Genomic DNA, 27,685 nt, shown 5'->3' on the forward strand with positions numbered 1-27,685 from the left:
GTTAGGTATTAAATTATCTTTTAATGTAAATTTGTCAAACTTACTCATATTATCATAAGATTTTAGTAAGTTTTTAATTTTAAATTCACAATATGGTCAAATGATAGTTCTTCATTACAATTTTTTAATTTTTTACATCTCAGAAAAAATATTTAAATTACAAGAAAATTCCCTACTATTTTGATATTTGATGATAGTTAAGAAGCTTGAATCTATACAGAAATAGTTGGTTAATAGAGGGATTTTTTTAAATTTTTACTGCTTTTATATTATTATTAATAATCAATACAATTTTTTACTCTAACTTCTCATTATATAAGCAGACTTATACTAACTAACTAAAGGACCAAAATAGAGTTGAAAACGAAATTTATATTTATTAAATTTATGATAAATACAGAAAAATAAAGTGATTTCTTTAGTGTAGATAATTCTAAACAAATGAAATATTGAGTTAAATGAAAGTTGTGGCAATTATTAAAAAAAATCGCAAAACTAATACTGGCTGTAAATTAATTCATAAGAAGAATATGTTTAACAAGTATTAATTTTTGTTAAAACTGAAAAGATAAATTTAATAATTTTTCTTTTAATTCAAAAATAGGTAGAGTGAAAAAAAATGCTTCTGCATGCATAATTATTATTATATATATTTCAGGTAAAAAAACATAGTTAGTTAATTAAGACTTAGAAATAGTGTAGGAAAAATGAATTAATATAATAAATGTGAAGAAGAGCTTAACACAATAAATCTGAAATTTAATTTAGTTTATCATAAATAATAACTTATAAAATAATTTCTAGAAATATTGATAAATAATATAAATTTACAACACTAAATAAATAAAGCCTTACGAAATATTTTTAAAAGTAATTTCATTCATTTATTTATTTAATCGTAATTCGTTTTTTTAAAATTCAAAAAATTATTATTAAAGCTTAAATAAATGAAAATTAAGGTTTTAAAGTATTTAATTTTGATAAAATACTTTATTAAAATGATGAAATTAGCTAATATTACACATTATCTACTTTTTCCAATTGGAAAAATCCATTCAAATAAATATCATTTTTATATTATTCATCTTTATAGAATTGATTGTTTATTTTTTTATTATGAATGAATGGTTAATAAAATAAATCAATAATCTGTCTTTTCGCTTTCACTCTCATAAATAAACTAAAGTTAAATTTTAGAATAATATTGATTGATTTCATTAATCTTAATGAAAAAAAAAAATTTTTTTTATATACTTTACGAATCAACATAGTAAAATTTTCTTTTGTTCATTTTTATTAAGAATTTAAATTACAATAAATAAATTGCCTTTTCTATCAAATGAATGTTTTTTGAATATAAGCATTTAAGTTTACTTTTAATTAATATACTTAATAATTAATAAAACAAAGTGTTGATTTATAGCTAGGTAAAATGAGTATGCCTTAGTTGGAATACTACAAATAAAATAAGTAGCCTACTCAAAAGTCATTATTTTCAATATAAAATTAATCTCAGGGAATTATAGCTGATGAATAGTAAATACCTTATGATAGTTATTTAAGTAGAAAGTGCTAGAGGCATTTATTTGAGATAAAAGGTACTGAAATAGAACTAGGACTTAATGGAGACTAGTCTGTTGCGAATAATAGTTTCTATGTTATAAATAATAACAATTCAATTATGGATAGTCTATAGCAGAATACAGAAGGTAATATAAAACATACTAACCGCTCAATTAAAGGAAAATATGAAACTAATATAACTGAGTAACAACCTATGGTATATTCAAGACATGATTTATTTTAAAGCTGTAATAATTAAGAAAGAGGTACTCTCAAAAATATTAAAAAACATGAGCAATAATAAGCTGTAGTTTCAATGAAGAGCAATTTATCAATTAAAAAAGGTATATAAGAAGGTAAAAGTCTAAGCATAGACAAATGTTAGCCCTCAATTAGAGATTTAAAAAGCAGAAATGATTTAAAAAATCCTTAATAGGAAAAAGTCAATAGCAAATTAGACATAAGTTCAAGATTACCCTCTAAATGCGGTGGGTGGATACCAGATGATATAATTTATGAAAATAATATGAATGAATTGAATAGAAAAGTAACCCTAGTTGCTAAAAATAATTTTAATTTGAAGAAAATATAAAATTACAAAGAAAAGAAGTACTAGTAGAACTTTTAGAAGGCAGCAGATATTATAAATAGACTTTTAAACACATCAATGAATAGAATTATGAGAGTAAGACAGCATGTCAGAAATTTTATAATGCTACTTAGGCTTAGATATCTTAACCGCAAAATTGATGATCTTACTGATAGCGATTATATGTCAATCAATGATTTAAGCAATTTTTATACATAGAATAAAATGAAGAAGAATAGTAATGCTTTAATAAAATACTTCAACTTTATATTTAAATTAAGCAAAAAAATACCTATTTTTATGCCTACTGATACTTTGAGAGTTGTGTGGGATATCGTTCTAGTTTTATTTACTTATATTTTTCTCTACTTTTATTCTATTTTGATGTTTTTTGACTAAGAAAATCCTGATACTGAGTTTATAAAAGAATTTTATTTTTGCACATTTTTTATTTTTATTATTGATGCTTTAGTCAATTTTAACACTGCCTTTTTTGACAAAGATTTAGTTATATTCAAAAGACAATAAATAGCTAAATAGTATATTTTTTCTACTGTTTTTTTCACTGATTTTGTAAGTCTTATGGTTTTAGGAACCAAAGTTATTAAGAGAAGCAATTACATAGTATATAATCCAAACCATGATTTGCTAACATACTGCTTTAATATGCTTATATTTTTTAAAACGAATGGAATCTCCTCTAAAAAAAAGAGATTTGACTATGTTTTTACTTTAAAAGAAAGTGAGAAGCATGTTATAAAATTAATTAACTAGTTATTAAGCGTTGTTACTGTAGCGCATATTGGTAAAATATAAAATTAAATAAACAGAGTTCATATTATTTTCAAATATAATAATATTTTTTATTATATTTACAGCTGCAATCGGTTGGTATTTTCTTGGCTTGTAAGAAGTAGTGAATGGAAGTTAGCCTAATTGGTTAGATAAACTAAATATCTCTGAAGAAGTTTATTACTAAAAATATGTATATTCTATTTACTGGTCAATAACTACTATGACAACAGGTTTTTATTAAAAATTAAATTTATTTATTTATTTATTTATTAATTTATTTATTAATTAATTTTGCAAAAGTCAAATTTATTTTAGAAATTTTATAAAAGCTGTTTGTTTTAACAAGAAAATTGAAAACATACTTAAAAAAAAATTTGATATTATTTTAAAAAATAAAGTTGGTTATGGAGACATATCAGCTACAAATTACGCAGAAGCTTTATATATTTCAATAATTATGCTTTTATTCAGTTGCGTTTTTGCTTATTCAATCAACAATATAGGATTCATCTTATAAGAAATTGAAAAATCTTCAAAATAGCTTAATGATAAAATAACTATTATGCAGAGGTATTTATTTAAAAACCTAAAAAAATTTTTTTTTATTATAATTGACTGATAATCTTAATAAACTCTCTTAATTTAGAAAAATAAATAGATCAACTGGAAGAATAACTATTATAATATTTTTTTATTTTTAAATAATTTGTAAAGGTATCTTAACAGAAAAAATGTTAATATTTCTCTTAAAAGCAGAATCAGACATTATTTATCATTCTTAGCTTAAGAGTAGAAAGATAGAGATAAATAAGCTGAAGATTAAATTATATCAATTCTTTCTAATAAACTAAGAGAGGAGATTACTGTTGAAATAAATTCTAAAATTTTAAACAAATATAATATATTTAGTTCAAATTTTTCTAAGCAAACTTTGGATAAAATAGTTTTTAAAATGACAGAAGTTTTAATAAACCCCAATGAGATTATTTTTAAAGAAGAATAAAATGATGATATGGCAATTTATTTTATTTAAAGTGGTGTGATTGAGATTTACTAACATTCGGTATAAAAATTAGAAAAACCCAATGTGATTAAAACTCTTACAGATGAGAGTCTATTTGGAGAAATTTCTTTTTTTTCAGGGCTCTCCAGGAAAGCTTCTGCTAGAAGTATTAATTTGTCTACTCTTTACAAAATTTCGAGGGAAGACTTTATTGAAATAATTAAAGAAAATAATGAAGATTATGAAAGATTTAAAATGATGTAAGAGTAAATTATTTTTTAAGGAGAATTACCTTTGCTTCATGTAGATTGTTATAACTGCAGACAGGTTGGACATATTTCAAGTTAGTGTCCTAAAACTCATCAAACATTCGATAAACAATTTATAATATTAAAGGATATTTACTCTTTGTTCCAGAATAGATGCTTTGTTGAACGTCCCACAGACAAAAGCAGTTATAAGCCTTTGTAATTTTTATTCTAAAGCAAAGAAATTTAATTCATCAATTTTTAAAAAATTTAATTTAGTAATTTAATTTAGAAGAATCAAAGTCTGAGCAAGATTCTTAAATAAAATTTGTAAGACCTGAATAGTGAAATTTAAATTATGTTCAATTCTGACGATAAATATTCAGGGTCATCTTATTATAATTCAGAAGATTAAGACGATGATGATGAATTTGAAGATCGTGATGAATTAGTTTCAAGTACAAATTCATAAACAAATGCTGATAATTTTTCAAGAAATTCATCATTAAATAACTAAGTAAAAAGTTCATTGCAAAAAAAGAAGGCTTCAAAAAAAAAAGAAGTTTCTAAAAAATATTTGGATAGCAATTTACTTTGCGAAGACATAAACTCTTTACTTAATGCAGAAATATAATCTAATAGCCACAGAGTTATTTCAAATTTTATAAATGAAAATCTAGACTCAAAAAAGAGCTACATTAAAAGTTTTAATCTGGCAAACAGATAAAAATCTTTAGATGATATTGAATAAATTAAAACTCACTCAAACATAGAATCAAACAATAATTTTATTAACTCCGAATTGTATCATTCAAAATCATAAACATAAACAAAAACAGATTCAGAATTAGTTTAACAGAATACATAGGATTATCCCTAAATTTGTAAAATGGAAGAAGAAGAGGAATAATTAATGAATGATTAATTAGTGATCAAAAAAAAGTAAAGTCAAAAATAGTAAGAGTTAAATCAAATAAATAATGATATTAAGCAACAAATAGATTATTCAAAATAGCATATAAAAAGGCAGAGCTTTTAAGGTTAGCCTTTACAATTCAAGAGAAGCTCATTTAGGATTCAAGATGAATTACAATAGTAGTTGAACTCAAGTATGAAAAGCTTAGAATATAATATTAGCTAACCAAATAAGAGAGTTAGCATACTTCTAAACCAGATAAGCAATAACCAAAATCAAATATAAAAAAATAACTAAGAGCTACCTAATTACAGAAACTCGATTGATTAAATCTTACTATAAGGAATTTTAGTTAATAATCTTATTTAAACTCATTCCTCTTATAATATTTTGCCAACAGAGTAATCGTTTAAATTCTAGAAAAAAACTGAAGGCGATTTAGAAAAAAATAAAAGTAGCATATAATAACAGAATATCACTTTGAGTAATAAAAAAAATTCCATGCTTTCAATAAAAGAAGTCATAGAAGAAGAGCCTAGAGCTAGCTACAAAAATTTAGCTTAAATAAGATAATCTTAATCAAATGGAAAAACATCTATCATTAATGCATTGAGTGGTATAAATTGCAATGATGCTAATACTAATAATAATAAAATTTAATCATAATTATTTTCAGCTTAAAATAGCTAAATGACACGTGAAAATAATGACTTACAAATTGTAGAAAGACTCTCTAAATTACTGTTGAATCCTTAGTTACCGCTCTTACTTTAATTAACTTCTGGAATGAGCTTTAGAGAGATGACTTAAATAAATAGTAATAATCCTATGGATACGTTTGAAAAGATGCACAACTTTAAAAAATTTTTCCCTCATAATAATATAGAAAGCGTTCTAAATAAACTGAAAATAATGCAGTTGGAACAAAGAAAAATGAAAAAGCAGAAATAAATAAACAAACCACGTCGCTAGAATATTTTATTCTCACGCTTTTATACAAATGGCTCATTCATACCTGATAATTTGAAATTTTTGCAATAAGAATTTAATATTGATGACTATAGGCCTACGTATCTTTCATATGGAGTTAGTAAGAGAAGAGGATAGTAATTTCCAAAGAATAAGCATGATTTAACTCTATATTTTTGATAAATTATAATCATATCAATTTCTTTAAATTTCAGTTTTTTATTTATTTCATAAAAAAATAACAATTTTACTAATTCTAGCTAGAATAGCCAAACTCCATTCAAAAATTTAGTGATTTGAGGTCACTATTTTTTTGAATGGCTGATGTGTTTGAATATAATTTAAGTAAAAATAAATAAATAAATAATTTTATAATAGAATTTAATTAATTAATAATATTTATAATTAATTTTAATTTATATCAGTCTTTTAATTAATTTTTCAATCAAAAAATTTTCTTATTAAAATTATGTTAAAATTTAAAAATAATTATTTTTATTAATTATTTGAAATTAAATTAAATAAAATTTTATGATATTTCTAATAAAAAGATGAAATTTTATTTACAACAAATTAACAAATTAAAATTATTTTGCTTTATTATGAGCTTTATTTTAAGATGTATTGAAATAAACTTAAAAAAATAAAAAAAAATATGTGTTTGTTTGATATCTTTGCAAATATAATTTATAAAAATGATTTCATAAAATTATTTTAGATGATATTCATTCCATAGTAAGTAAGTAATATAATAGAATATAATAGATAGATAGAGAATAACAAAGATGTATATATATATGTATTATCTTGATTTAATTTATGACTGTGAAGATAATTATGGTAATAATGGCAAAGATTATTAATAGATGGATGAAAGATTCGATGATTAGAATACTGGTAGTAAAATTGTCCTACTCACTTTTTAAATGTGTTTGACTATAAATAAAATATATATATATATTTATATAAAATAATATCATAAATTATTATTTACTTCGTCTACATAATCCATATTATTATTGTTGATGTTGCTGTTTTTATTAAAGCACATTATTTCAATCATATTTTATTGAGAAGATTACTAGCGTACGCTTTTTTAATCTGAAGAAATTACTGTTTATTTTTCTAATTCTTCTTTTTCAAAAATTTGTTCAAAATCTTAAGATTTCATTTTTTCAGTAAAGTAGGACCAGTCATCAAATGCCCTTTGAATAATGTAGAAGGTTACAACCATCAAAAGTATACCTATATATGTTCCTCCTACTCCAAGGACACTATGAGCCATTCCGAAACTGTCGAGAGCTAAAATTTTGCTTGCTATGAGAAGAGCAACAAAATAAATTAAAACGCTAGCAGATAAAAAAAATAAAGTAAAGGGATAGTGTGTTTTATGTAATTAAAACACTCTTAAGTTTGGAGCTATTACTGCTAAAGTAAATACAAGTGTGCCCATATCTAAATGGCTTGCTTAGTGTTGGTGTTTATCCGAGACATCGTTTAAACACAACATGCTTTAATATTTTTATTTAAATTTATTTGCAATTTAATTTAAATTAGTAAAAAAAACAAACAAAAAAAAATAAATAAATATTTTACCCAATAAATAATATCAATATTGATTGAATGGACCCTTTGAAAAATTCTTTCCAAAAGTTAAAGGTAGTAAATTAAGGTTTTTCTAAATTTCTTTTATATAATAGTGGCATTTTTTCTAATCTATTTGGTAGACATTAGAATACAGTGCAGTATTCGTGGGCAGGATACATCTCATCGAACCAGCAATAGAGAATGATTGGCAAAGAAGTAAATAATAAATTATATAACTCCTTAACCCATTGATCATAGATATAAATACCACTTTAAGCTGAGAAAAAGTTGTACCAAAAAGTTACCAAGAAAGTAACTTAATTTTTATAAAAATTGTAAAAAACAAGCTATGTATTTTTTCTATAGCACTCTTACCCTTGGTATAAAATTAACCTATTTAAATGTCTGAATTCACCAATCGAAAAATCGGATATCTTAGCAGCTTGTCTTCCCTTCAAGTTTCATTTTAAAACAAATTATATTTTTAAATAGAAAGAAATATTTATGAATTACTTCTTTTCCTCTTATTCCGATACCAATGTGAGCTGTTGTAATCATTGATACATCATTAGCACCATCTCCGATTGCTAAAGTAGTATCTTAGGGGCAGAGTTTTTTTACAAAGCTAACTAGTTCTGCCTTTTGTCTAGGAGTAACTTTACAAGCAATGACAGTTTGTGAATTAACTAATATCTTAAGTAACTTTTATCTAGAATTCAGAGCCTTTGTTCGATTATTTGTTAGTGTACCAGATTGAGATAATCTTATGATATTCATAGGATTAAAATGTGAATCAATTGCGTATAAAGAATAACCTGTAATTAAGACACTATAATCTGATTTTCCTATTTTATTGTAGTATTCATCAATTAAAGTCTCAACAGTTTCATCAAACTTATCAAAACTGAGTATTGCCAAGTCTGTTGTTGGAGTGGTTAAATTGCATTATTAAGCGATATTTTGAGCTGTTTCTACTTTATCTCCTGTTAGCATCCACACTTTTATACCTGCAGTTTTTAAATTTTTTAGTGTGTATTCAACATCATCTTGAAGTCTGTCATTAATGCCTGTTCCGCCTAACAAAATTAAATCTTTTTCCATTTGGATATTAAGTTGCTATTCTTTTTAATCCTATTCTGAAATTTCTAACTTAATTTGCTATATCCTAAAAGTCAATAAAATATTTATTTATATTTTGAAAAATGTTTAAAAAATAAATGTAAATAAAATACCTATTTAGATAATAATCCACCTGCTATTTAGTCAGGATTTTATATCCAAAAGCTAGTGTTCTTAGTCCTTTTAAAGAGAAATACGATAAGTTATTTTTAGTAATTTCAATGACATCATCTTAATTAGGAGCACAAGTTTCAAAAATATTTAAATCAGCCCCTTTGCAATACAATTTGTATTCTTATGTTTACATGTCTTAAACAATTACTGACATTCTTTTTCTTTCAAAATCAAACTCAAGCACAGCGATTCTTTAAAATTTTAAAGTTTCTTTCAATTAGTTAGATTAAATGTACATAACTTTATTGATATCCTCTTCCTAGAAATAATACCCTTAATTGTAGCAGAACTTTAAAATACTCTCTTCATCAGGCGAAGTACCATTGTAGATAAGAGAGTTATTCTTCTTTTCTATAATCAAAGTGTGACATAGATTCAAACAATTCATTCCTTCCAATTCCTTTTATTAAATATATTTTATAAAAAATAAATAAAATAAATATATATATATATTTATATGTACCAAGCTCTGAGTTTTTACGCTCTGGGCAAGAGCTACGTCAAGTTCTTCACTCTTTAAAATAGTTTCTGAATGAACAGTTTCATTTTATTTTTCATATATTTTTTTATTTAAGCATAAAGCTTTGAAGTTCATTTAGTTGATAGTTAATGTACCTGTTTTGTCACTAAATACGTACTTGACTCTGCCTAATTCTTCACATAAATTACAACTTTTAACGTCTACGAATTCATCGTCATTAATATTCTTGTAATTTCTATCTAACTACAGAATCAATCCTTATCCGAACTTGACTATTTCTAAAGTAACCATTAAAGAAATTGGAACAAAATGGGCAAGCAGCAAAATCCATAAAGGAATGTAAACAAAAAATGTTTCAACATTGTTTCCACCAAATGATTTGTTATCAATTTAGAGATATACAGCTTAATTTTCATAATCCTTAACCCAAATTTGATAATATGAAGCAGAAAACAAACAAATTAAGATAAGAAGAATAAAAATCCAAATGATCATTTTATTCAAATTTAATTCTATCCCACTGAATTTATATCTAATTGATTTAAATAAAAATGATGAATTCGATGATAAAAATATGTTTTTAAATCATTCAAAATGTTTTAAATGCAATAAATCAATAATCTACCTCGATCTTTAAGAGTTTAGAAGAATTTTAGATTGATGACCAGTGTATATAATCATTCCATAGATATAATCTGTTGCTTTTAAACAAGAACCTCTAAGACATATATTATTGATGTTGATTGGATATTAACTTCCAGATTAATTGTTAGTCATTATACCATTAAAGTTGTACATCTACTAATTTGGCTATTCGTACTTAAGCTAATAATTGAGTAGCTATTCGAAATTGTTATTAATATCTACAGACTAAAGAATCTAAGGCGCAAAACCTATTTTCCTTTTTAAATTGGTTTCACCATCAAGATTTTTTGTTTCAACGTAGCAATCTCCCTATAAAATGTAATTAAAAAATTAGTATTATAGAATTATTTTAACTTAAATTAATTTGGTAATAAGTATTTCAATAAATAAATCAATCAATCGAATATTTTATCAATAAAAATCTTTTTAAAAGCGCTAAATTTCGCAAAGTAGAAAAAAATTAATCATTTAAACTGGCAATACATACATAAATAAATCAGAAGCATCAAAATGTTTTCTAGTTAACTTAAACAAATTAAATGTAATTTTTTAAATGTTTTTACATTTGGCAATGTCGTTTGAAGTATTAAAATATCAGCTGGAAATTACTCACTTTCTTCTACTCTAACAATATCACCAATATAGAGGTTTTACCAATAGATCTCCTCAAATTGATTAGTATTAGTGTTGAGTCTTTTGACCTTCGATTCATTTTCTTTGCGGTCAGCTATATGTTTTTTTCGATCTTCAATAATGTCTTTAATCATGCAAACAACAGTGATTATGGATAGAGTGAGATATATCGCAGGCTTTCCATTTGTTGTAGATATTACATTCACCGTCTAGCAAACACCTATAAGCACGAAGTATATATTTGCTAGCCTACTAAATTAAATGAATAGATTTTTAGGCAAAAATGTAAGCCAATTGTACTGTGATGTTTCAATCCTATTACTTGCTACTTTTAAATCACTAACACCTGGCGTTAGGTTCCTTAACTGCTGACTTTTTGGGCCTGTTAAATAATTCTTATGCCTTTTAAAAAAGTAGAAATAAGTTTCCCATTCGTCGTTTTAGTATTGCTAAGAAATTTAATCTATTTTGAGCTAAAGTTAGCTCTTGTTTTGATCCTTGTTTTTTTGGCTCATTTCTAATGATTATTAAATAAATCAATCAATGAATCAGCCAGTTTAATCAAATGATGGAAATTAATATATATATTTATTTATTAAAGTTTTTTATTTTTTATTAAATATTTAATAAAAATTGATTAAAATCAATAATTAAACTCTAAAAACACATTAAATTATTGTTCTAACAAATAATTATCCAAGCAATCAAAATCATTCATTCATTCATTTGTTCATGCATTCATTATTTCATATGTATATACATTCTATTTTACTTCTTTTTTCTATAAAAATTACATATTACTGATAAGATCAAATAATCATTCTCTTATTCCTTTCTAAATCAATAAACAAATAAGCCTCTTATCACCTTTAAAACTGTAAATCGAAATTTGGAGCTAAACTGAATAGTATTTTTATACACTTATTCATTCACTCTACAATTTACAAGTTTTCTCAATTTTAAAACAAATTTTGACCTTAATTTTTTTTTAATTAAGTAATTAAAAAATCATTACCGGATTTATAAAAATTTACAGTTAAATTAATTTTTACAGTTTTAAGATTTAAAATATTTTTAATAATTAAAATTTAACAATTTAAAAATATTTATTTATTATTTTAGTAAAAGAAATAAAATATTTAAAAATAAAAAAAACTTATTAGTTAATGTATAAATTTATCAACAAAAAAAAAATAAAATTAAATTAAATTAAAAGAAAATAAACAAAAAATATGTTAAAAAATAAAATATCAAATAAATGAAAAGGTTTTATTTTATTTAAATACAAATCTTGAAAACGGAAAAAGATTTTAATAATTTTATTTTTTAGAATTAGTTAATATTATTAATTATGATAGATAAAATAGATAATATAAAATTAATAAACATTTCATCTATTATTGGTATAGATAAATATGCATGAAAATTACAAAGGAAATATTGTTCCTTCATTTGCTTGGCTTTATTTCTCACTTTGGTTTCTTAGTTTATATGTCAATTTACTTGATAACTAACTAACTAACTTGCTATTTTTTTGCTTGTTTATTTGTGTAGAACACTTATAGAGATTAATTATTATGGGTATAATTACGATTTAAAATTTATTCCTTCTGCCAAAAATTTTTTAATTAATTATTTTATCAAAATAAATCAGAAAAATTAAAAAAAGACTAGATTAAGGTTTGAAAACAAACAAACAAACAAACAAACAAATTAATTAAGATAGGCATTCATTAAAATTTAAAGTTAAAACATGGCATAGAAAGCTTTTACTATGGTATTCTATATTGTACCTGAAGATTAAGATGACATAGAATAGCCCAACGCATTTGGGTACATTTTATTAATTTTTATCAAATAAAGAGTTAAATATAATATTTATTTATTTATTTTTTGTATCAGATACACATGATAAATGATTAACATATTTGATATTTAAAATTTAATTGTAAATATAATTAATGAAGCTTATTTTTTGTTAAATTTATTAGAATACACAAAAATTAAGAGGATATTAAACCTAGTGATATAGCAGACTCTTTCCCTTTGCCAGGAGAATATATTTTTAGATATAGATACAAATTTTAGAACAACATAGTTTGGATGGATATTAATTCAAATTCCAACAAAATTCCTCTTTTTAATGGTAAAATTTACATAAAAGCAACTCGTGTGTCATGGACAAAAGGTAAAAAAATAGATTTTTGTTTTTAAGTGATTGCTTATTTGATTATTTATTAAAAGATAATAATAGCTAATAGCCAGTTCAACCACAAGCAAATGTTTAGACTCAAGTTAATAGATAATCTTCAAGTTAAAACTAATAGCAATAATTGTATTAAGCTTAATAGTAGCCATCGTATTAATAACAATAAGCTACTTAATAAAAATAAGTTTATTAGCAATAGCAGTAGCCTAAAATACCAGCCAATTAAGGATATTAGTAACCAGATAAATAATTTTCTAGTTAGGGAACTAATGGAAATTAAGTAGTAAAAATATATAAAATCACATATCAGTATCTTAAATAAATTTTCTTTAACTTTATTAGAAATCTACGAACTTACTTGACGATTATGAAGAAAAGCCAACTTAAAAGAAAGCAAATACAGCTTAACTAGAAGCTAACCTGCTTGATATGGATGACCTCGGTGCAGGTTCATCCTCAAGTCAAAAATCGAATAATAAACATGATGATGACTTATGGAATTTTTGAAATAGTTTTAGATGAGCAATTTAAAATATATTTATTTAATTTAGCACAATTTATTAAGCAAGCAAGCAAGCAACCTATAACAAAATTTATAAATTTGTATTCTTTCCTATATAACTCCTCAAAAACTAAGCAATAAATATACTTTATTATAAAATTTTAGATAACTTTACAATTCATAATTTCATAATTAAAAGTTAAAATTAATTGTAAGTAAAATATTTATGATCAATCGATCTATCAATCAATCCTTCTATTTTTTATATTATAATTATTTATTATTTAATAAAAAGTTTTAAAATATAAACATCAAAAAATATATTTAGTTGATTTTTTTATAAGGACTACACATTTATTTATTTTAACAACAAAAGTATTTTTGTTGTATTTTTTACATAGTCCAATAATAAATAAATAAATACTTTTTATATCATAAATCCTATGATAATTCACACAAAAACATAGGCCTTAATTTTGATTTTGTGTATACATTTTATTTTAATTTGAGTTTTTAAGTAATTCGAGGAGTTGAGTAATGTGCGCACGCATACAATAGAATGTGTGTAAAAAATCGAACTATATTTTTTGTGAAATTTAATGAATTTAAAGCAAAAATATCCTACATAAATATTGTATTAAAATATATTTTATTATTCTCGTTTGAATTATTTTAATAGATTAATTTCCATTTTTATAAAATTTCAATATTTTATTTTAACTGAAATCTATCTGCTAAAAAGATTTAGCTATGAAGGTCATAAATTTTTAGAATTATGAAATTTTTTAATTATTAAGAATGTTTAGGTCTTATTAACTTATTTTTAAATTATATAGAGCATTATTATGTATACTTTAAAAATAATTTTAACCTATTTTTGTGTAAAATAATTTTTATAATAAATAAAAAAATAAGCAAGCAAGCAAGCAAACAAACAAACATCATTTTTGTAATTGAAAATCTTATTACTAAATAATAAAAATAATTAATAAAGTAATTTTAATAATAAACATAAATGATAGATTAATTGATAGATTAGTTTTGTATTTTCATGAAAGAATTATTAGAAAATTTGAAATTAGGAAAGATTGATTGATTGATAGATAGATATATATATTTATATATATAGAATGGAACTTTTTGTTAAATAATTTTTTATTTAATTGATTTTTTGATTCATCTATTGAATGAATGAATTCTTGATTTGTATTATTTTATTGATATATAACAAAGTTTTATTATTTAAAAATATCAGTTATCTTGTTCATACATAATATTTCATAATTAAGCTTTAAGAAAAATAATTTAAGATTAAAGGCGCATAAGCAAAGCGTATTTATTAAAGTGACAAAAAAGTATTATAGTTATAAAGATTATTAGTCTAGCTTAGATTGAGTGTATAAGAATATGTCGGTAATATTTTACTTACTGATCCAAATATAAAACTAAATTAATTTTTGTTCTATGGGAACACTCACAAAGTAGTTTGCCATATTATGAGATAGATTTATTTATTAACATTACAAAAGAACTATTTGCATTATTATTTACTAAATATTAAATTAATAGCAACTGATTTCACTTGAGAATTTCGATGAAAATTCATCCAAATACCCAATTATTAATAGTCCTCGCTCATTGGAAGCATGCAAAATTTAGGGAATAAAACCTGATGAGCTTATTGTCAAAGCTGTTGAAGATATGAAAAATATTTATAAGGATAAAAACAACGATAAGCAATCTTTGCTAATTAAATGGAACCACTATGAAGAGAGAAGAAAAGAAAAGATTAAAATTTTGTTAGACGAAAGAGCTTAGCTAATTGAAGGAGAGAAGTTAGGTCTTTGGTATTTTGATTAAAAGGGCTAAATATAAGTAGATTTTGATTTCCTTTCTTCTTTATTGAGCTATTTAGATTGTTTCAATTGCAATATTTCATAGTATTAATTTGCTATTTATTATATCAACTAAAGCACTAAAAATCTGTTTAGCAAGGACAAGGATAGTCAAAGTATCAAAGTACTGTTTTGGGCGGAAACTCAACTTTAATTGAACGCGAAAAAAGACAACTTGAAAAAATTAAATATAAACAAGTATAATAACATTATAGAATATTAATTCTATTTTTCTATTTATAAATAAATAAATTTATTAATCAGTCAGCTTTTATAATAAGAATTTGACTGACTTTCAATATTTTTATTCAATTAATAAAAACTAAAATTCAAATTTATTAGCTAGCAGTTTTAAAATTAATCAATAAATTAATTGATTTGGATATTCTTTATATATTACAATAGCATTATATTATAGAATGGTAATTATTTTTACAAATTTTTAGTAAAAAGAAATAGAGTAGATGCTTGATTACGAAATGAAAATGCAAGAAATTAGAAACAAAAATGACGAAAAGCAGCAATTTTAAATTTAAAAGGAGTATGAAAGATAAATGGAGATAAAGAAGAAGAAATAAGAAGTAAATTTATTTAGATTAATGAAAGTATAAATAATATTTAATACAAAATAAATAGTAAGAAGAATAAAAATAGCAAATGGAACTTTAAAAAAGATTGAGACAAGAACAGTTGGAGTATGAGCAAAAAATGTAAGCTTAGGCTGCTTACGAAAAAGAAATGGAAAGAGCCAGATAAGAAGAATAGAGGAGAAAAGAAAGAGAAAAAGAAATGAGAAAAAGGGATGAAGAAAGAAAACTTAAGCAAGAAGAATTCAAAGTTTAGCTTGAAGAAAAACTTTTCGAATAGCAATAAGTTGTTGAAGAAAGAAGGAAGTAATTAGATGAAAAGGAGTAATAGAGACTCTAAGTAAATTAATACATGTCATTTATTTATATTTAAAATCATTTTATTAAACAAGATTTTAGAAGAAAAAAAGATGATCATGTCTTAGCAAGCTGAAGCTAAAAGATTGATTTAAGAAGAGAGATTAAGACAAGCAAAATAAAAAAATGAATTAGAACTCTAAAAAATTAGAGAAGAATATGAGCAAAAGCAATAACACAACGAATAAAAAAGATAACTTTATGAAATGGAAAGAAATTAATATTTTATCGAATAGAGAAAAAAGCAATAACATCATGAAGAAATGATCAAACAAGTTCTTGTAAAATTATCTCTTTTTGCTTAACAATTTTACTTTTTATTTCTTTATTTTACGAAATTTACTTGTTTTCTTCAAAGACAGAATTGTTAATCACTAACTTTCAAAGATCTTTTAGAAAAATGTTTATTTTTTATAAATTTTCAACTTAAATAATTAAAAAATTTTTAGAATTATTTTATAAAAATATTTATTTCTGTTTTTCTTTTTTACTGTTTTTGAGAGAAAAAATAATTTTTACTTTTTATAAGTCCAACGTAGCTATGAAAGAAGAAGAGAAAAGAAATGAGTATTTGAGAAAGATGCAAGAAGCAGAAGAAAGAAAAAAATTGCTTGATATTGAAGAATAGTAATGGAAGGAAGAGAAAAGATAAATGGAATTGGAGAGGGAAGAATAAAGAAGACAAGTAATTAATTAGCTAACAAAATATTTAATTATTTATGGTACATAAATAAAAGTTTGTTTCAAAAAAAATAGGTTAAATTAAACAACGAGTTATAGATGAAGGAAAAGCAAGAAATGTTCCTTGGTAAATTAAAAAAAAAAGAAGAAAATGTACAAAGAGCTCATGAATAGAAAGAGCACTACTTTAAAGAAAAGAGTAACATTGAAAGTATAAAAAGATCTGACAGAAGAGAAAATGTAGAAAAAATTTAAAAGATGCAAGACTATCAAAGATATTAGTTACAATAGTAAATTAATTCGAAGATGTCCAGATCAGAGTAAATTTAGGCTGAAAAATCCATGCTTTAGCAGTAAAGAGCTCTCATGAGAAAGTAAATTGAAGAATAAAAGAGAGTTTTGGCAGAAAAAATGGAAAAAGTTCGTTAAGGAAAAGTATTTATTTATTTATTCATTCAATTAATTAATTAACCTATTTCTTTATAATATGTTTAATTAAAAAAGCTTGACCCTCATCAAGTTATGTCAGAATTTAAAAGTGGATCTTAATTTGCTGCCAATGAATCAATGTAGAAAAAATCAACTTACAGCAACGGTTCTTAAGGATAACCTAAGCAACATGGTATTTATTATTTAATTAAAGATTTTAATAAATCAATTTCAAAATTTTTATTTTTTTAGGATTTGGAAACACTACTAGACATGCTGCTTCTTAGGATACTTAATAACGTACTAACTTTGGTAAAACAGCAGGTTCTACATAATTTGATAGAAATAAAGACTAAAAAAAGCAAACACCAGGAAGCGCCAAGCCTAATGCTAACTAATCTGGAGCAGGTGTGAGTGAAAGAGAAGCTATTAGGTTAATTGAAGATCTAAAGGTTAAGTAAAATCAAGAAATGCTCAAGTTATTAGAACACGAGCAAAATGAAGAACAAGAAAGAGAAGTTATGATGGATAATGTAGAAGATCCAGCAGAAAAAAAGAGACTTGACAAACTTTTTGGTATGGAAAGAGCTAAGGCCCAAGCTCGTATTTAAAAGCTATCAGAGTAAAATATTTTTTAATTTAAAGCTAGGTAACAAAAAAATAACATTTATTTTTATTTAAATAGTTCACATGATACCGAACTTAAGAAATTAATGTAAAAGTATGGTATAACAAATCAATAATACAGTTGATTACTTCAACACTAAATTTTTCTATGAGCTTTTTGTAATTGCTAAATAAATCAAAGATATATAAGTTATTAAAATAATAAGCCAGTAAATAAATAAATAAATAATATAAAAAATAAGTTTGCAAGTTAATAAATAATAAAGATTAAGAGAGCAATCAAGCAATAAATCAAGAAAGTAAGTAAGTAAGCTATAAATTTAGTTAATTAAATTATTTTAAAGTGTATAAGTTTCTTAATGTTTTATATTAAAGCTACCTATCTATCTATATATATATATTATATTCTAGTTATTCAGTTAGTCTTTTCAAAAAAATAAATTCAAACCTTATTTAAATAAAAAAACTTATTAGTATTTAAATAATAATTATTTTTTCTTTAAAATATTTTATATTGTTTTTGAATTAAGCTAACTAACTAATTAAAACATACAAATAGAGCTTATTTACTTCTTTACTTTTATAAAATTCACCTATTTAAATTAAATAAGTGGCAGCACATATATTTAATTATTCTATTTGCACTGAGCGAATAGCAAAAATTTAAATTAGGAAACAGCTTAAAGATATTAACAATTTAAAATAAAAGTTAATGTTTTTATTTGATCAAAATTTGAGCTACTTTAATTCAGAGATATTTATACCATTTATTTTAATATTTTTATTTATTTTATCAATTTAAATTTAAAATGCTAACATAAACAACTAACTGCACACATACATTTATTTTTGTATAACCTAATAGATTATGGATATTTTCATAAGCTTATATTTAAGGAGGATACTCAAATATTTATGAAAAAAAACCACAAAACTTAAATGAAAAGTAAAAATTTATTTGTCTATGAGATTTTATTTAAATCATGGTATCTAATTAATCGAGATACCTAAATAAAAAAAGGATACAAATATGATCGATGAATAATATTTGAGGTTAAAATATATATATCTGGCATATAAAAGCTTGGCATTTATATAATTTAACACTCAAATATTAATAATTAATTTATTAAATTTTTATTTGCTAATACTATTTATTTTACACTTTTTTAATGGTGGGTAAAACCTTTTTTCCAGTATGGTATAAGAGGATTTTAAGTAAATAAATTATTAAAGTGGTTTGTTTATTTTTATCTGAATAATCTTTAATAACTTTAAATTTATATCAATAATAATTAAATTTTCGTTTAAAATAAAGAGATAGATAGATAGACTATATAAAAGTAATTTTTAAAGGCAAATTAATATTATAAATTAAATTTTATTTAGATAAATCAATAGAGATAGACAGTATGAATTTAAAATAGAAACATATTACATATTTATTTATATCTAACTTATTTACAATAAATAAACTAATTATCTTAATGAATGTTATTTATTTTATTATTTTTCTGCCTCATTCCATTCATCAAAAAATAAATTTCCAAATTCATTTAGTAATTATTGTGTTTTGTTTTAAAGATTTAACTTCCATCTCTAAAAGATTAATTTTATCTAAGAGCTCCTTATTCTTTTGTTGGCTTAATTATAACTACTTTTCCAATTTTTTGTTGCTTTATTATTCCAATCTTTTAGTCTCTTCTTTATTTTTAAGAGTAATTTCTTAATTCAAGATAGTTTATTCTTATAGCAAAATAGAATTTTCTAATGATTAGATAGTTCGTTTCTAACTTTCAATAATAAACTGCTTTTCATCTTTTGATAAGTTATTTTCACTCTGACTGTTAATTGTATTATTATCTTGTTCCATTTATAAAATAGTCTAATCTTTAATTTGAGCAGACTACTTTAAAATCAAATTTGTTTCTTTCAATAATAAAATAGTCTCTTCTTACTATTGAATTGTTTATTACTACAATTCAATTTATTTTTCAAAAGACAAAGCTTAACTTTACAATATTTCTATTTATTCTTATAATTCTTCAATCAACTCATCTTTGTCTTTAGCACTCTTTTCTATATTTGCCATTTTAGCTTTTTAATTTTTATTTATTTTAGGATCTTTTTTTCTTATTTTTATATCTTTTTTAAATTTTAATCATAATAACTTAGTGTTTTTTACTGTCAGATAAAAAGATCAAAACAAGGTAATCATTTATTTTATTTAAATTTTGAGATCAAATAAATACAATTAATTATTTCATCATGAAAAAGAATAGAAAAAATAATATTAAAGATTAAATTAATATTTTTAAGTGACTTTGGTTGGGGATCACTAAGGTAATCATTTATTTTATTTAAATTTTGAGATCAAATAAATACAATTAATTATTTCATCATGAAATAGAATAGAAAAAATAATATTTCAAATCTAATAAAGATTAAATTAATATTTTTAAGTGATTGTGGAAATTACTCAAAATATTAACATAATGAGAGAGGACTATTTGCCATTTTAATATTTAATTGTTATTTATTTTAGGATCTTTTTTTCTTATTTTTATATCTTTTTTAAATTTTAATCATAATAACTTAGTGTTTTTTACTATCAGATTTAAAGATCAAAACAAGGTAATCATTTATTTTATTTAAATTTTGATATCAAATAAATACAATTAATTATTTAATCATGAAATACAATAGAAAAAATAATATTAAAGATTAAATTAATATTTTTAAGTGACTGTGGGGATCACTAAGGTAATCATTTATTTTATTTAAATTTTGAGATTAAATAAATACAATTAATTATTTCATCATGAAAAAGAATAGAAAAAATAATATTTCAAAGCTAATAAAGATTAAATTAATATTTTTAAGTGACTGTGGGAATCACTCAAAATATTGATATAATGAGAGAGGACTATTTGCCATTTTAATTTTTAATTGTTTTTTATTTTAGGATCTATCTTTCTGATTTTCTTATTTGTATTATTTTTTTAAATTTTAATCATTATATTTAATGTTTTTTACTATCAGATTTAAAGATCAAAACAAGGGAATGATTTATTTTATTAAAATTTTGAGATCAAATAAATACAATTAATTATTTAATCATGAAATACAATAGAAAAAATAATATTTCAAAGCTAATAAAGATTAAATTAATATATTTAAGTCACTGTAGGGATGACTAAATATACCGTAGGGTCTCTTAGTCAAGAGGTCTTCTATTATAAGATAGTTCTTGAATAAGATATAAATATTTATTTAATAAAATCTATTTGATAATAAGTGGCATGCAAACCACGAAATTTTTGTATGGTATCTTGCTATAATTAGAGATATTATAAATATTCCTAAAATTATAGAGCTAAAACAGAAAAATTAAGCTTATAAACATTATTTTTATAATATTTAATAACTTTAACTACTAGAATTTTTTCAAATATGACTAAATAAATAACTGGCCATCTCTAATTCCTACTCTTTATATTTTTAAGTATATGTTTTGAATACAAATATTAAGTTAAAATAATGAATGTTAAATTAATTTTTTTGTGTAATCTCTCCATAAAACCAAATAAATAATTAATATTTGATAATTAATTATCCAATTTTATTTGTTCTTTTTATCCATTTATTATTAATTAATTAAATTTCATAAATTGCTATTCAATATTTTTGAAAAAATAAATAAATGATATAATAGATTAAAGAATATTACGATTTAGAAGAAGTAATTATTTATTTTTTTATTAATATCCTTTAAATTTATATTTATTAATAAAAAAAGTTTTTAAGCTCTTCTCTTTTATCTTATTAGGTTCTCTGTATTAATCTCAAGTATATTTTATTTATAATTATTATTTTTATTAATATTAATATTTTTTATATATTTAACTTTCAATTTATTAAATAAATAATTTTTGAAAAAGAAATTATCATCATTATTCATTCATTCATTCATTGATTTTTATTTAAACAAAAATTTTTTAGCTATTTTAACTTAATTTTTATTCCAATTTTTAATTATTTATTATTCATTTTTAATTATTTGATATTTTTCTTCATTTTTTGTTATTAAAACTTACATTTAATAAAAGCAGTTTATTAATTTTGGATTGCAATATTTTTAATTATAAAAGTTAATTTAAAACATTATAGCTCTTTTAATTTATTTGATTTATTTTCCTTTTTCTTTTTATTATGTTTTCTTTTTTTTCATTCTTTGTTAATTTTATTAATTATTAATTAATCTTATTATTTCAAATTTTTTCTTCATTTTTTCTTTCTAATTAACTCTAACAACATATCATTTTTTTTTAAATAATTAAATTTTGAAAAATTTTATAAACTGATATCAAATTATTTTGTTAATCTCTGGTTTCCAACATTAAAAATACCCCAATAATTTAAAATAATAAAGCTATCTTTTCTTTTTATTTTTATTGTGCTTGCTTTTTTTTTGTTCTTTCTTTGTTAATTTAACTCATCGTTTTATTTTTAACTTTTGCTTTTATTATCAATTAATTAATCTTATTATTTCATATTCTTTCTTCATTTTTTCATTCTAATTAACTATTAAATGATATATTTTTTCTTCAATATTTAAAAAGTGATAATTAAATTGGTGATGAAGGTGCATCAGGCTTATGTTCTGGTTTAGCAAAATGCATTAATCTCTCAAATTTGACACTTAACCTTGAGTAAAAACAGTTTATTTGTTTTGGATTGTGATATTTTGAATTATAAAACTAATTTAAAACAATAAAGCTCTCTTTTCTTTTCCTTTTTATTGTGCTTGCTTTTTTTTTTGTTCTTTCTTTGTTAATTTAACTCATCATTTTATTTTTAACTTTACTTTTATTATCAATTAATTAATCTTATTATTTTAACTATTAAATGATATATTTTTTCTTCAATATTTAAAAAGTGATAATTAAATTGGTGATGAAGGTGCATCAGGCTTATGTTCTGGTTTAGCAAAATGCATTAATCTCTCAAATTTGACACTTAACCTTGAGTAAAAACAGTTTATTTGTTTTGGATTGTGATATTTTGAATTATAAAAACTAATTTAAAATAATAAAGCTCTCATTTCTTTTCCTTTTTATTGTGCTTGCATTTTTTTTGTTCTTTCATTGTTAATTTAACTCATCATATTATTTTTAACTTTTGCTTTTATTATCAATTAATTGATATTATTATTTCTTATTCTTTCTTCATTTTTTCCTTCAAATTAACTATTTAATGATATATTTTTTCTTAAATTTTTAAAAAGTTGCAATTAAATTGGTGATGAAGGTGCATCAGGCTTAGGTTCTGGTTTAGTAAATTGCATTAGTCTCTCAAATTTGACACTTAACCTTGGGTAAATTCAGTTTATTTGTTTTGGATTGTGATATTTTGAATTATAAAACTAATTTAAAACAATAAAGCTCTCTTTTCTTTTCCTTTTTATTGTGCTTGCTTATTTTTTTGTTCTTTCTTTGTTAATTTAACTCATCATTTTATTTTTAACTTTTGCTTTTATTATCAATTAATTGATATTATTATTTCATATTCTTTCTTCATTTTTTCCTTCTAATTATCTATTTAATGATATATTTTTTCTTTAATATTTAAAAAGGTGCAATTTAATTGGTGCAAAGGGTGTATTAGGCTTAGGTTCTGCTTTAGGAAATTGCATTAGTCTCTCAAATTTGACACTTAACCTTTAGTAAAAACAGTTTATTTGTTTTGGATTGTGATATTTTGAATTATAAAAACTAATTTAAAACAATAAAGCTCTCATTTCTTTTCCTTTTTATTGTGCTTGCTTTTTTTTTTGTTCTTTCATTGTTAATTTACCTCATCATTTTATTTTTAACTTTTGCTTTTATTATCAATTAATTAATCTTATTATTTCATATCCTTACTTCATTTTTTCCTTCTAATTATCTATTTAATGATATATTTTTTCTTTAATATTTAAAAAGGTAAAGTGAAATTGGTGATGAAGGTGCATCTGGTTTAGGTTCTGGCTTAGCAAATTGCATTAATCTCTCAAATTTGACACTTCACCTTGGGTAAAAACAGTTTATTTGTTTTGGATTGTGATATTTTGAATTATAAAAACTAATTTAAAACAATAAAGCTCTCATTTCTTTTCCTTTTTATTGTGCTTGCTTTTTTTTTGTTCTTTCATTGTTAATTTAACTCATCATTTTATTTTTAACTTTTGCTTTTATTATCAATTAATTGATACTATTATTTCTTATTCTTTCTTCATTTTTTCCTTCAAATTAACTATTTAATGATATATTTTTTCTTAAATTTTTAAAAAGGTACAATGAAATTAGTGATGAAGGTGCATCAGGCTTAGGTTCTGGTTTAGCAAATTGCATTAATCTCTTAAATTTGACACTTAACCTTGAGTAAAAACAGTTTATTTGTTTTGGATTGTGATATTTTGAATTATAAAAACTAATTTAAAACAATAAAGCTCTCTTTTCTTTTCTTTTTAATTGTGCTTGCTTTTTTTTTGTTCTTTCTTTGTTAATTTAACTCATCATTTTATTTTTAACTTTTGCTTTTATTATCAATTAATTGATATTATTATTTCATATTCATTCTTCATTTTTTCCTTCTAATTAACTATTTAATGATATATTTTTTCTTTAATATTTAAAAAGGAAGAATGAAATAGGTGATGAAGGTGCAGCAGGCTTAGGTTCTGGCTTAGCAAATTGCATTAATCTCTCAAATTTGACACTTCAGCTTAGGTAAAAACAGTTTATTTGTTTTGGATTGTGTGATATTTTGAATTATAAAAACTAATTTAAAACAAAAAAGCTCTTTGAATTTATTTGATTTATTTTTTATCTTTTTTATTCGACTAATGTTATTTTATTTATTTACATATTAATTTAAGAAATAATTTTTAATTTAAAAGTTTATTCTATTTGATATTTATTTAAAATTTACACAAATTTATTATATAATTTTAGCTCAATGTATTAATCATAAAAATTCAAAGAAATAAGCAAGTGTCTTAAATCAAAAAGATTAGTTGTTTTTAAAACATATTTCTGATGATAAGTAAATGACGAAAAAAGGAAGAATAAATATTGAATGTTTAAATAATTGAATATTAAAGGTTTTTTTATTTTTAATATTGAAAAAGTTTTTTTAACCTAAAATATATTAGATTTTATTATTGTTTTTTATTATAAATATCATTCATATTTATTTTTGTATGTAAATAAATTGTTTGTAAAAATAAAAAATAAAAAAATTAAATTTAGTTAAATAAATTAATTCCTCTTAAACAAACTCTCCTGTTTCTCCAAAAAAGGATCAAATAATTAAAAATATTTGGTGTTATATTATATCTTATGAAATTATATAAATGCCAAGCTTTTACATGCCAGTTATATATATTTTAATCTCAAATATTATCGATAAATCATATTTCTATCCTTTTTTTATTTACCATCATTAATTAGATACCAAGACTTAAATAAAACCTCATTGAGAAATCAAATTTTACTTTTTATATGTTTTGAATACAAATATTAAGTTAAAAAAATGAATGTTAAATTAATTTTTTTGTGATATCTCTTCATAAAACCAAATATATAAATTAATATTTGATAATTTTTAATCAAATTTTATTTGTTCTTTTTATCCATTTATAATTAATTAATTAATTAAATTTCATAAATTGCTATTCAATATTTTTGAAAAAAAAAAAATAAATGATATAATAGATTAAAAAATATAAAAAATTAGAAGAAGTAATTATTAATTTTTTTATTGGTATCCTTTAAATTTATATTTATTAATAAAAAAAGTTTTTAAGCTCTTCTTTTTTATCTCATTAGGCTCTCCATATTGATCTCAAGTATATTTTATTTATAATTACTATTTTTATTATTATAAATATTTTTTATATATTTAACTTTCAATTTATTAAATAAATAATTTTTGAAAAAGAAATTATCATCATTATTCATTCATTCTTTTTTAGCTATTTTAACTTAATTTTTATTCCAATTTTTAATTATTTATAATTAATTTTTTATTATTTGATATTTTTTCTTCATTTTTTGCTATTAATTTTTACATTTAATAAAATAAGTTTATTAATTTTGGATTGCAATATTTTTAATTATAAAAGTTAATTTAAAACATTAAAGCTCTTTTAATTTATTTGATTTATTTTCCTTTTTCTTTTTATTATGATTTCTTTTTTTTCGCTCTTTGTTAATTTTATTAATTATTAATTAATCTTATTATTTCATATTATTTCTTCATTTTTTCTTTCTAATTAACTAGAGTTAAATGCCTATTTAATTTATAAAAGGTGAAATGTAATTTATCTTAATAACATAATAAATAAAGCTAAATTAGCTTAAAACAGCTTTATTTTAGAATTTTTAGAAAGCTTTAATTCACAAAATGCAAAATTAGAAATAATATACACAGTATATTCTAACAACATTTTATTTTTTTTTGAAAAAATAAATTTTGAAAAATTTTATGAACTAAAAAAAATATCAAATTATTTTAGTAATCTCTGGTTTCCAACATTAAAAATACCCCAATAATTTAAAATAATAAAGCTATCTTTTCTTTTTATTTTTATTGTGATTGCTTTTTTTTTGTTCTTTCATTGTTAATTTAACTCATTGTTTTATTTTTAATTTTTTATTATCAATTAATTAATCTTATTATTTCATATTATTTCTTCATTTTTTCCTTATAATTAACTATTAAATGATATATTATTTCTTCAATATTTAAAAAGGCGCAATCATATTCGTGATAAAGGTGCATCAGGCTTAGGTTCTGGTTTAGTAAATTGCATTAATCTCTCAAATTTGAAACTTGTGCTTGAGTAAAAACAGTTTATTTGTTTTGGATTGTGATATTTTGAATTATAAAAACTAATTTAAAACAATAAAGCTCTCTTTTCTTTTCCTTTTTATTGTGCTTGCTTTTTTTTGTTCTTTCTTTGTTAATTTAACTCATCATTTTATTTTTAACTTTTGTTTTTATTATCAATTAATTAATCTAATTATTTCATATTATTTCTTCATTTTTTCCTTTTAATTAACTATTAAATGATATATTATTTCTTCAATATTTAAAAAGGGGCAATCGAATTGGTGATGAAGGTGCATCAGGCTTAGGTTCTGGTTTAGCAAATTGCATTAATCTCTCAAATTTGACACTTAACCTTTAGTAAAAACAGTTTATTTGTTTTGGATTGTGATATTTTGAATTATAAAAACTAATTTAAAACAATAAAGCTCTCTTTTCTTTTCCTTTTTATTGTGCTTGCTTTTTTTTTGTTCTTTCTTTGTTAATTTAACTCATCATTTTATTTTTAACTTTTGTTTTTATTATCAATTAATTAATCTAATTATTTCATATTCTTTCTTCATTTTTTCCTTATAATTAACTATTAAATGATATATTATTTCTTCAATATTTAAAAAGTCATAATTAAATTGGTGATAAAGGTGCATCAGGCTTAGGTTCTGGTTTAGCAAATTGCATTAATCTCTCAAATTTGACACTTAACATTTCGTAAAAAGAGTTTATTTGTTTTGGATTGTGATATAAAAAATTATAAAAACTAATTTAAAACAATAAAGCTCTCTTTTCTTTTCCTTTTTATTGT

At 21.8% G+C, this 27,685-nt stretch overlaps 7 protein-coding genes across 7 annotated transcripts; 5 read left to right on the forward strand and 2 right to left on the reverse strand. All coding sequences in view use genetic code 6, as the record gives it.

The window, feature by feature from the left end:
• Window positions 1-458: 458 nt before the first annotated feature.
• TTHERM_000977709 (transmembrane protein, putative) lies at window positions 459-1,124 on the forward strand (the record flags this gene model as incomplete). Its single annotated transcript, XM_012800867.1, has 2 exons — window positions 459-541; window positions 605-1,124. 2 exons carry the CDS (start codon window positions 459-461, stop codon window positions 1,122-1,124), a joined length of 603 nt encoding a protein of 200 aa, XP_012656321.1.
• A 308-nt stretch (window positions 1,125-1,432) lies between these two features.
• TTHERM_00977710 (cyclic nucleotide-binding domain protein) lies at window positions 1,433-6,263 on the forward strand (the record flags this gene model as incomplete). The annotated part of the gene is made up of 5 exons (XM_001027210.2): window positions 1,433-2,957; window positions 3,031-3,177; window positions 3,346-3,517; window positions 3,662-4,417; window positions 4,478-6,263. The coding sequence occupies 5 exons, from the start codon at window positions 1,433-1,435 to the stop codon at window positions 6,261-6,263; spliced, it is 4,386 nt and encodes a 1,461-aa protein (XP_001027210.2).
• A 735-nt stretch (window positions 6,264-6,998) lies between these two features.
• TTHERM_00977720 (phospholipid-translocating P-type ATPase, flippase family protein) lies at window positions 6,999-11,237 on the reverse strand (the record flags this gene model as incomplete). The annotated part of the gene is made up of 8 exons (XM_001027211.3): window positions 6,999-7,019; window positions 7,078-7,594; window positions 7,680-8,122; window positions 8,184-8,835; window positions 8,903-9,363; window positions 9,427-9,976; window positions 10,070-10,398; window positions 10,653-11,237. The coding sequence occupies 8 exons, from the start codon at window positions 11,235-11,237 to the stop codon at window positions 6,999-7,001; spliced, it is 3,558 nt and encodes a 1,185-aa protein (XP_001027211.3).
• A 1,238-nt stretch (window positions 11,238-12,475) lies between these two features.
• On the forward strand, window positions 12,476-13,438 carry TTHERM_00977730 (hypothetical protein; the record flags this gene model as incomplete). Its single annotated transcript, XM_001027212.3, has 4 exons — window positions 12,476-12,555; window positions 12,714-12,910; window positions 12,967-13,211; window positions 13,274-13,438. 4 exons carry the CDS (start codon window positions 12,476-12,478, stop codon window positions 13,436-13,438), a joined length of 687 nt encoding a protein of 228 aa, XP_001027212.3.
• A 1,402-nt stretch (window positions 13,439-14,840) lies between these two features.
• TTHERM_00977740 (hypothetical protein) lies at window positions 14,841-18,134 on the forward strand (the record flags this gene model as incomplete). Its single annotated transcript, XM_001027213.3, has 11 exons — window positions 14,841-14,846; window positions 15,003-15,308; window positions 15,407-15,526; window positions 15,775-15,909; window positions 15,965-16,255; window positions 16,308-16,553; window positions 16,802-16,957; window positions 17,029-17,388; window positions 17,458-17,575; window positions 17,635-18,004; window positions 18,068-18,134. The coding sequence occupies 11 exons, from the start codon at window positions 14,841-14,843 to the stop codon at window positions 18,132-18,134; spliced, it is 2,175 nt and encodes a 724-aa protein (XP_001027213.3).
• Window positions 18,135-19,561: 1,427 nt separating this feature from the next.
• Window positions 19,562-20,101, reverse strand: TTHERM_00977750 (hypothetical protein; the record flags this gene model as incomplete). Its single annotated transcript, XM_001027214.4, has 1 exon — window positions 19,562-20,101. The coding sequence occupies one exon, from the start codon at window positions 20,099-20,101 to the stop codon at window positions 19,562-19,564; it is 540 nt and encodes a 179-aa protein (XP_001027214.3).
• A 1,611-nt stretch (window positions 20,102-21,712) lies between these two features.
• Window positions 21,713-27,622, forward strand: TTHERM_000977750 (cyclic nucleotide-binding domain protein; the record flags this gene model as incomplete). Its single annotated transcript, XM_012800868.1, has 12 exons — window positions 21,713-21,751; window positions 21,809-21,858; window positions 22,632-22,721; window positions 22,949-23,038; window positions 23,297-23,386; window positions 23,645-23,734; window positions 23,994-24,083; window positions 24,342-24,431; window positions 24,690-24,779; window positions 26,807-26,896; window positions 27,154-27,243; window positions 27,502-27,622. 12 exons carry the CDS (start codon window positions 21,713-21,715, stop codon window positions 27,620-27,622), a joined length of 1,020 nt encoding a protein of 339 aa, XP_012656322.1.
• Between the last annotated feature and the right edge of the window lie 63 nt (window positions 27,623-27,685).

Source organism: Tetrahymena thermophila (assembly GCF_000189635.1).
Source record: "Tetrahymena thermophila SB210 genomic scaffold scf_8253900, whole genome shotgun sequence".
Taxonomy (NCBI): Eukaryota; Ciliophora; class Oligohymenophorea; order Hymenostomatida; family Tetrahymenidae; genus Tetrahymena; species Tetrahymena thermophila.